This window comes from Brassica oleracea, chromosome C4 (assembly GCF_000695525.1).
Source record: "Brassica oleracea var. oleracea cultivar TO1000 chromosome C4, BOL, whole genome shotgun sequence".
Lineage (NCBI taxonomy): Eukaryota > Viridiplantae > Streptophyta > Magnoliopsida > Brassicales > Brassicaceae > Brassica > Brassica oleracea.
In genome coordinates, this window is record NC_027751.1 from 12,710,399 (window position 1) to 12,719,928 (window position 9,530).

The 9,530-nt window shown below is 44.7% G+C and overlaps 2 protein-coding genes across 2 annotated transcripts in view; one reads left to right on the forward strand and one right to left on the reverse strand.

Annotated features, from left to right (window-relative positions):
• Positions 1-823: 823 nt before the first annotated feature.
• LOC106338163 (glutathione S-transferase T2-like) lies at positions 824-2,189 on the reverse strand. The gene is made up of 2 exons (XM_013777198.1): positions 1,419-2,189; positions 824-1,018 (listed from the first exon to the last, which is right to left on the reverse strand). The coding sequence occupies exons 1-2, from the start codon at positions 2,187-2,189 to the stop codon at positions 824-826; spliced, it is 966 nt and encodes a 321-aa protein (XP_013632652.1).
• A 3,362-nt stretch (positions 2,190-5,551) lies between these two features.
• Positions 5,552-9,530, forward strand: part of LOC106338164 — an 8,312-nt gene continuing 4,333 nt past the window's right edge. The window contains exons 1-5 of the mRNA XM_013777199.1: positions 5,552-5,801; positions 5,865-5,975; positions 6,059-6,722; positions 6,853-6,943; positions 7,032-7,499. Of these exons, the coding sequence (XP_013632653.1) occupies positions 5,552-5,801; positions 5,865-5,975; positions 6,059-6,722; positions 6,853-6,943; positions 7,032-7,499 (1,584 nt within the window). The remainder of the gene's footprint in view (positions 5,802-5,864; positions 5,976-6,058; positions 6,723-6,852; positions 6,944-7,031; positions 7,500-9,530) is intronic.

The following is a 9,530-nucleotide window of genomic DNA, read 5'->3' on the forward strand; positions in this document are numbered from 1 at the left end:
TGTTTAGGAAATGAGTAGAAGAGGGAGGACTTGTGTATTTGTAATGACCATAGATATCTCATACTTATAGCTTAAGAAGTTGTGGTTGTGATTTTGATGTGTGAAACTCCCGTGATGCTTTTTATTTTAGAAGTATTCATCTTGTGATACTTGTTTGTTTTCTTGTTGAAGAAACAAACAAATACATGTGGTCTTTTGGTTACTAATCTCAAAAGAAACAAAGACATGTGAACCTCGTTGAAATATCTTCAAGTAATCTACCTACAATTGTTGTTCTTGTTGGTCTTTCCTAAACAATTTGATATCGTTACAAAACATATTACACTTGATAAGTCAGCAATAAAAACATTCTCCTTGTTCAGTTGCATACAATAAACACATAATACAATACATAGTTCATTAAATCCTAGGACCATACTTAAACAAGAGAAACAAGGTTCATACATAGTTCATAAACAGCAACCTCCTTTACTTAAACATGAGGACCATGCCTATTGTCACTAATACAAAAACCATAACACCTACAACGAATTCAAAGCCGATCGTAAACCTTGATTTTTTTTAGCTAACTCACACACAATCTTCTCAAGCCTAACCAGCTTCTGCTCAGTGTCATAATGGAGATCCTTTACCTGGTTTAGATGTGTCTCGTAGTCACGCACAAACGATAGACAATCTACCTTTTTAGACAGCTGGCCATACTGTGTACCCATGGCTCTCATATCCTCGATAACTCTCCGTCATCAACGTTCTCACACGTTTAGTATCTTCTCCCAGTATCATTTCTAGTGTAAGATGTTGCTACAAGAGGTTGGCCACCACATTAGCATTCCTTCGGGAATCCAAACTCAACCTCAGGCTGTGGAGGGTACTGAAGCCGCGCGGCATCAATCTCAGCTTGGTCCAGCAGTATATCAGCTTCTGTTTGGCTGTAGCCACTGTCTACTGAGTTCTCACCATACTCCTCCGATTCAGAAGGCTGCGTGTAGCTATAATCCAGTCCAATTTCTTCCCTAACCTGAAAATAATTTAAAACGTAAGTTTTACATAATTGATAATACATAAATCCATACATACGAGCAACTATTGATTCTGGTTAAATAGTAGCTTCTCTACTATTGATACGAGAAAATTTTGAACATCACAGAAACAAGCATTAAATAAGCCAATATTTGTTGCTATTACATAACATCACAGAACATTACAGAACGTCACATAACGCAACATAAACAAGCATTAACTAAGACAATATTTGTAGATATTACACAAGACACAACCACGAAATACGAACATAGATATTATAAACTAGAAACACTCGGCCAGGAGTTTATTCTTGACAGCTTCTTCAGTTTCACTAAGTGGATCCTTTTTAGCAAGGAGAGTGTCTAGTATGGCCAGCTTCGACAGTTTCTCATCGCCAAATCTTCCATCTTGAGCTCCCACATGCTCTTATAGTCCCCAAGAGCCTTTCCTTGAGCATTATTCCTTCTTGCTTTTGCAGCCTTGATACCTTCAGGCCGGATCTCATGGTCATCAACATTGGTGGTTGAAGATTGGGAACCGGCCTTACCAGTCTTTCTCTTTGAACTGCCACTAGCTTTAGGAGTGTTCAGGTTTAACCATTTCTGTTCATACCTCAACACACACCACGCATGCTCAAGGGTAAATTTCGTGTTCTGATCAGAGTAGAAGATGTCATGAGCCACCTTTAGAACGTCATTGTCATTCTGACCGCTGCTAATTTGTCTCTCTGCAGCTGCGAATGCGCCACAGAACTTGTTAGTCAGATCATTGAATTTATGCCACCTCTGCTTACAATGGATATACTCTCTCTTCTCACCACCCTCTGTAGCATGAAGACTTGCTGCGCAGTATTCTCCTACTCGTTTCCAGAAGGTCCCTGACTTTTGTTCATTTCCAACAACAAATGTGTTTAGCCAGGCACTAATTAGAACCTCGTCATCAGCTGGGGTCCATTTCCTTCTCTCCCGACGCTCCACTGGTGTGTCATCAGGTTGGGACGGAGCCTCAGATTGTTGGGAACTGAAAGGAGGGATTTCTGAGGCTCCAATGTTTACAATAGAAGGAAAACTTTCATAAGGAAAGTTTTCCTGAACAACATTTTCTTTTTGACTGTTAAGAAGGTCTACATAACCAGAATACTGGCTATATGGATTCCTTGAATCCATAGCAAGAAGGACAGTGAAGATATTTTCGAAAATAAAGCTGAAGGGTTAGCAAAGAGGAGAGAAACATGATTTGGAGATAATATGAAAGAATGAATTATGGATGGGATTTAATAGGAGAAACTGTAACAAGTAATAACTAACAACCACCTAACCATTATCTACCAAAGTCTAATCAGAAGTTATTACACCTTACACAACTACAAAGCTATCAGCTATCGTTTACAATGTCATTAAATTTAAAGGAGATTTGGTTTCATACGAACTACAATACAATCAGAGTAGGCAATTTTTTTTAGTTACTTCAATACAGAACTACAAAACTATCAAGTTTCGTTCAAAACATTTACAGTCTTATCACAAGCAAGTAACCACAACCTTACATCACAAGAAAAATAGGCAATACTTTTTAGTTACTTCAATACAGAACTACAAAGCTATCAAGTTTCGTTCAAAACAATAACAGTCTTATCACAAGCAGCTAACCACAACCTTACATCACAATCAGACTAGGCAATTAGTCTTATCGTTCAAAACAATTACAGAACTAGCGCGAAAGAGGATTTTGTAGCCTTGTCAATTCATTTTACCATTAACCATTACAGTTTTATCACCAGCAAGTAACCGCAACCTAGATATCGGCGAATCTAACAATAACAACTACTCGAACTCGAGCTCTATTGAATGTGAAATGGGTGTTCTTGTTGATGAAAGAGGTAAAGAGTAGATCAAAAATTACAACAAACGGGAATCATATCATCGGCGAATCTAACAAACCACACGTAACCACTACCTATAAACTGTGAATCAAACAATAACAAGTACTGGAGCTCAACTTAATTTAATCAAACACCAACCATTTCATCAAAAACGGTTAGATTCGGAGGCGGTTAATCTAGCAATCATATCATCACAACAAAAATCAACGAAACCAAGATGCGGAGGAGGTAGATCGACAATAACAACGACATCTTACAGATCTCAAAACGGAAGAGGAACACATACCTTTCAGATTGAAATCGACGGAGAATCCAAGGATGTCGAGGCTGGAGACAACAGATCAGTCTCGACTGAGCGAAATAACCGAGAGGATTTTGATTTCGGGATGAAATCGTCGGACAAGCTCTCGCCAAATGTTTCGCCGTCGAGAGAGATTCGGGAGAAGATGAGTTCGATTTGGATACCGAATGTCGACTTTGTCCTACATGACTTCGACGCGCAAGCGCAAGCTGTCAGGTGGCACGTAAGGACCATGACGGGACCATCACGAAAACTTCTTAATTAAGGTCCGTTTACTTTGTTTATCACTTTTTTTTATTTATTTTTCGGTCCATATTTGCTAAGGACGCAGCATAAGGACCGCGATAATGTTGGTCTTAAAAAAGAACGTCCATGCATGGGTCGGCAACCCAGTAATACTATTAAGTATTAACCCATTTTTTTTCTCTTTAGTATTTCACGTGGACTTGACCCAATTTTTCTAACAGTAGAAATCTTAATTCGTACAACAATAATCATTTTTATTTCTTTTGACAAAACAATATCATTTTTACGATATGTTAATGTGATGAAATTTCATTTCAAAGTCAGTTAAATAATAATATCAATGGTAAGAGTGAAAAAAAATTGATTTTCTATATTAAGTGATGGTCACTAAACAATAAGCATAGGTCCATGCTCACATAACCTAGCTTAGTAGATAGTGGTCCTCTCGATGACCCTAATTCAGATTCTTCTTGTTTGATCGGAAAACGGTACTAAATAAGGGAACGTTCGGTTTTGAATGTGGGTTAAGCAAAGACGTCTTATTGATGGTCGGGAAAGCGTTTCGTCGGTTACAAGGAAAGGAAATGCGTAAAGGAAAGGATGCCGGAGCTCGAAGAGCTTTATCGGAAATATAAAACATGGCAAGATAATAAAGGTAAAACCCTAATCTAGCCGTCCAGTATGTGTGAATGATTTTGGATCCTCTTTACGTTGTCTCCCTCCTCTCTTTTATAGCCGACTTGGTGCTCTTCCGTGACCTAGCTCGCGTCGCTTTTATGGGCTCTTAACTCGCTGGGCCGAGAAGCCCACATCGCTTCGAGGAGCCATTGAGCCGACCGTGTTAAGTCGATGTGCGACCGACTAAAAGTACTCTCATGTCGCGCCGAGAGATCGGCGCTTCGAGCTGTTGCTACACTTGGTATGGGCCGGGCCGTCTATTCTTCGGGCCATGAGGGATGGTCTAATCCATCCTCTACAGTAAGTCTCCCCAGTTCATCGGCGAGTGACGTTCTGTCGAGCTTGATGAATTTGGAAAGTTAATAGTTTGGAAGGACAGACGGGCCATCGCGAAAGTGCATTGCTCGGTCGTCGTATCGCGAGACTTTGTCATGTATTCTCATGTTTTTAGGCGGTTAATTGAGTCCCGGTCGAACCGGTTTTCATTTGGTTAGGCCCGATTTTTAGTTCGACTGTTGGTTCGGCCTGGGTTGGAACCGGTTATTGCGAGAAGTCGAAACGGCGCGTCGATTACTTCGGGCGGCTAGGTACTGTTTCGAGGCCCATGTAGACCCAAGGATGACGCCTCGATGAAACGCCCCGCTCCTCCTCTATAAATATCTCTCCACTTCTCATTCTCTCCATTCTTCTCCGCATTATCCAGGTACTTTCTCTCTCTTCCTCCTTGCTTCTCTCTAGGTTGTTGTTGTTGTAGAATAGATAGCGGTATGTCGTCTGGCGGGATGTTATCTCGTAAAGAGAAAGGGAAAGAGGTTGCGACTGCATCTAGTCCCGCGAGAGATGCGAGCGGGGTTCCGCTCGAAGAATTCGAACAAGTCCATCATGAAGCGATGATGGACACTAGGAGTTTGGATCTGTCTCAAAGGATCTTGGTTTCCGAGTCAGCGCGCTCATACCGACAAGAAGTAGGAGGAACTCCAGCTGAGCCGCAGGTTTGCGAAAGATACGGTTCGAGCAGTGCGAGAGACGGAGCTCCTCTCGTTAATTACGTACCGACATGCTACTACCCTGGAGAGATCTTCGAAGAACTTTCGGCTGTACCTCTCGAGTTCCTGCGCTCTCCGGATGTGAGTGGTCAGGCCTGGGAAAACGTTATCGAGACGCGGTCGACTTCTGATAGTGTGAAGGAACTTTTGAGGGAACGTCGCAGATTGAGGGTGACTTTCCTGATTCCTTCGAAAAGCCAGAGGCCTTGGTAACCACCGGTTGGGTTCCAGTGCGTCTATGAATCCTATTTTCAAGACGATACGAAGCTCTGGTTCCCGATCCCTCGACTGGTAACATCGTACGTGAGGTGCCGAGGCGCGGCGATCAGCCAGTTCCTGAATGGCTCATGGCGTATCGCGGTTGCCTTGATGGTCATGGCTGCCGAGATCGACGTCTCTCTAAGTGTTCGCGCTTTCGAGGAGTTGACGTCCATTAGCTCGTTGGACGACGGCCTTTTGTCGATAAAGATGCGACCAAGCTATAACGTGATAGGGGGCACCGTAATAAGACATTTGACTGGCAGAGGTCTTATTTTTACGTCAAGTGCGACGATTCTGCCTTCGAGGATCCTCCGGACGAAGACTACCGTGTATTGTGGAACACCTTACTTGGTAGAGTACCCTCGTTAACTCGCGTTGTTTCTTCGCATACTAACCGTTTTTATTCTCATTATTTTTTTCTTTGCAGCTGATCATCCGACTTCTCGCGAGTATCTAGAGGAATTCCTGTCGAGCGCCCGTGCCGTCGCGAGACTCGATCAAGAGCATTGGGAAAACATTTCTAGGGAGAGGGTTCGCCGTTGCATTGATCGCATTTCCTTGTTCTGCTGCGACTCTCTGCATCTACTTTTGTGACTAAGCCTTTGTTCGTGTTTTTGGCAGAGGATTGGAATTCAAGTTACCTTCCCTCGGCTAACAAGGTTAAGAGACGGATCTCGCTGTTCACCAAAGAAGAGCAGAAGAGGATCAACGAAGCAAGTAAAATGAGGGGCCTTCCTGATCTAAGTGCCATGATGGCGACCCAGCTTAGTCTGCCGAGTGATGAGCCGTCGGTATCCTCTAATGAGATGGTGGTTGCCGATACGATCGAGGCGACTCTCCAGCGTCAAGACTCTTCACCCGGCGCCACCGCCGCTGCTTTTAAGAAGAAGAAGAGCAAGAAGAGATCTCGCGACGATCCCTCCGTTGGTGAGGATCTCGAGACTCTTCCAGAGGAAACTGGTCAGACTGAGGCCGCCGAGCCGCCCACGAAGAAGAGAAAGAAAAAGAAGCAGTCGAACACTCAGCAATCTCCGGAGGATAACTTTGCGACCCAAGGTGCTAGAGTTGTCGGTTACTCTGCTCGGGCTGGCTCGACTATCGGGCCAACTCCTAACTTGGCTTTAACAGACGAACCCGGGAATGTCTCGCTCGAGGTTCCGCTTCAGAAGAAGAGATCGAAGCAAGTGAGTGAGCAGGAAACGACCAGTCGCCAGGTTCCTTCTGCCTCTGCTCCAAGTGTTTCCAGAGCTTTATGCTCCATCGCTCCCCGGGGTGTCGGCTCCCGGTACGTCAACTGGTGGTGATCCGATCGTCAGGAAGACTCTGAGGATTGAGTTTCCCGACCGCGTCTCGTTTGAATACAATGGACCGACTCCCCTCATCTATGCTCCGAACAGATGAGCGGAACTGGTCAGTCAGATCAAATGCGGCCCAAAGCCTCTTCCGCCAGTTGCTGACTTGATCTTCCAGGACGAGTACGTTGATGCTGTTCGTACCAAGTTGCTGGTAAGACTTTCCTTCGTCTCCATCGTCTTTTACATTTGCATTGTATTTATTTAATTTGCGTAAGTGTTTTGGCTTCCGTGCTTAGCAGTGCGATGGAGTCTCAAACTTCGTCATCGAGAAATACGACACGGCGCTGAAGGAAGCGCTTTCAGAGTCGGAGAATCTGAAGAGGACGATGGCGTCCAAAGGTAGGCTTCCTCGCCGAAAGAGGGCGGAATGGCAGGAAATGGCCGAAAAACGGGATCGAGCAGTTGCTCGGAGAAAGGCTCAGAAGGAGCGAGCTGACGCAGCTGAGGCGGAGCTTTCCATCGCTCGCTCTACCATCGAAGCTTTGGAGCTGCGAAAGGCCAATCTCCTGGAGGAAATGGGAGTTAAGGCCGCAGAGCATAAGAAAGAGTTAGGTCGACTCAGGGACTCACGTATCCATGAGGTTACAAAGGAGAGGGTGAGGGTTGAGACCGAGATGATGGCGAAATCCAACAAGCACTTCGGGAATCTGCGCGACTGGTGGGCTCGTTGCGAGCGATTCGACACAGCGCGGCTGTTGCAGAGTCAGGCATTTAGAATTAAGAAATGAATTGAAGCTTTGAAGGCTAGTGGTCGTGACATCCCTCAGGAACCATTGATATGTTTGCTGCCCAAGAGAAGCAGTTCGAGAGGAAACCTGCAAAACTAAACCCTGGCGAGATCCCCGTGGACGACTTGGCCATGTCTCCACTTAAGCTCGACTCGCAGTTTTCCGATATGCGAGCCTTGTTGGGGTCAAAATCTTAGAAAAAGATTTATTTTTACGAAGAATCTTGCGGAGAAAACACATTCACGAAAAATCGGAGAAAGACGCGAACAAGGTTGCCGCGTAGCAACCAGCGCAAAAGCTGGTCGCTACGTAGCGACCGAGCTCTCACTAAAGCTCGGTCGCTACGTAGCGACTGAGCTCTCACCAAAGCAGCGACCGAGCTCTCACCGAAGCTTGCTGACAGCCTTTGCGGCCAAAGAATTTATCATCTCTTGTAATGATCGCAACGCTCTTACGCGGACTCGAAATAAGATCTACTGTTTTCTCTAAGCTTGTTTGTTATCTTTTCACGATTTTTGCATATATTTGGTCACTTGCCGTCGGCTCTCGCAGAGATCCGGGACCTCTGGGAAATTAGGGTTTTCCTAGTTTCCTAATTTAAACGGAAATCGACGGTGCGAATTTCGGTTCCCACAGTTTGGTGCTAGAAGGAGGGGGGTACGGATTACTCTAACTCATAGCCGGCAAAACGCTTGATCAAAACAATGTCTGGAAATATGAAAGAGAAAATCGCAGTTCGCAACAAAGAAAACTCCAGCCGCCACGGCGCCTTTGGCCAACGCCTACGCAAACGCCACAGTTCTTTAGAAAATCGAAAACCTTGCGGCGACTTTTCGCCACAGGAAGTGCAATGAAACGAGCTCGCGATTTCTCTTTTTAAACATAAAGGGAAACGATAAATCTTATCAAACCCTGTAAGTTTGGCTCATTACCGAACAAAAGAAATTTCAATGCGTTAGGGTTTTACCAAAACACGTTTTCCGAAAACATTTCGGAAGGGTAAAACTTGTTCTTCCAAAAACCGCAGAAAACCCCTAGGTTAATCGCGGAAAAAGGAAGCGCAACAAATCGATTACACAGCTCGGTCGCCACGTAGCGACCGAGCAAGGACACGGCTCGGTTGCTACGTAGCGACCAAGCTCAAGACGTAGCGACCGAGCACGCACACAGCTCGGTCGCTACGTAGCGACCGAGCACGCACACGGCTCGGTCGCTACGTAGTGACCGAGAACGTACATTGCTCGGTCGCTACGTAGCGACCAAGCTCAAGCCAACTCTCCACTCGCTACGTAGCAACCTGTCAGGCCTAAAAAGGGCCCACCTTTGCGTTCTGTTTTGAATCCTCATCGTAACGCTTTTCATTTCGTCTCAATCAGAGTTTCCGTTGAGATTTTACGACGAAAACAAGTAGGACTCTTCTTGGCTCGCTTCCACTCGCTACGTAGCGACCTGTCAGACCTCCATCTCGCTACACAGCAACCTTTCAGGCCTCAAAAAGCTCCTCCTTTGTGTTCTCTTTTGAATCCCGATCGAAACGCTTTTCGTTTCGTCTCAATCGGAGTTTCCGTTGAGATTTTACGACGAAATCAAGTAAGACTCGTCTAAACTCCTTTGCTTGCTCCTACGCGCCCTTACCTCCATCTTTGTGTTCTCCTTCAAATCTCGATTAGAGTTACCATTAAAACTTTACGATAAAAAAAAAGCCCGCAAAGACAAGTTTTCTCGCGTGGATTCAGATTAATCGTATAATACGGCAACGGTTAACTTAACACCTTAGCCGCCTAAACTATAGGATTACGTTGAACCTTTTTATTGACTTCGTATCAGTCAAGTTCGGAAGATAAATGTCAAGTTTCAAAGGATAAACACCAATATCGAAAAAGGCGAACATACACGAGAAGAGGAAGGGGAAATGACCAAGCAAAACTGAGAGGCGACAAAACTGCATCTTAGAGAGAACTAAGGTATTTGCGACTTGAAATTTTTGAAATCAGACTTGGAGTTTTCGTA

Excerpts from the sequence above, each read along its gene's own strand:
- LOC106338163 (XM_013777198.1), bottom strand. The coding sequence starts at position 2,189 with ATGGATTCAAGGAATCCATATAGCCAGTATTCTGGTTATGTAGACCTT. Across the intron at positions 1,019-1,418 it reads AGCTCAAGATGGAAGATTTG|GTTAGGGAAGAAATTGGACT; the intron begins GCGATGAGAAAC and ends AATTATTTTCAG.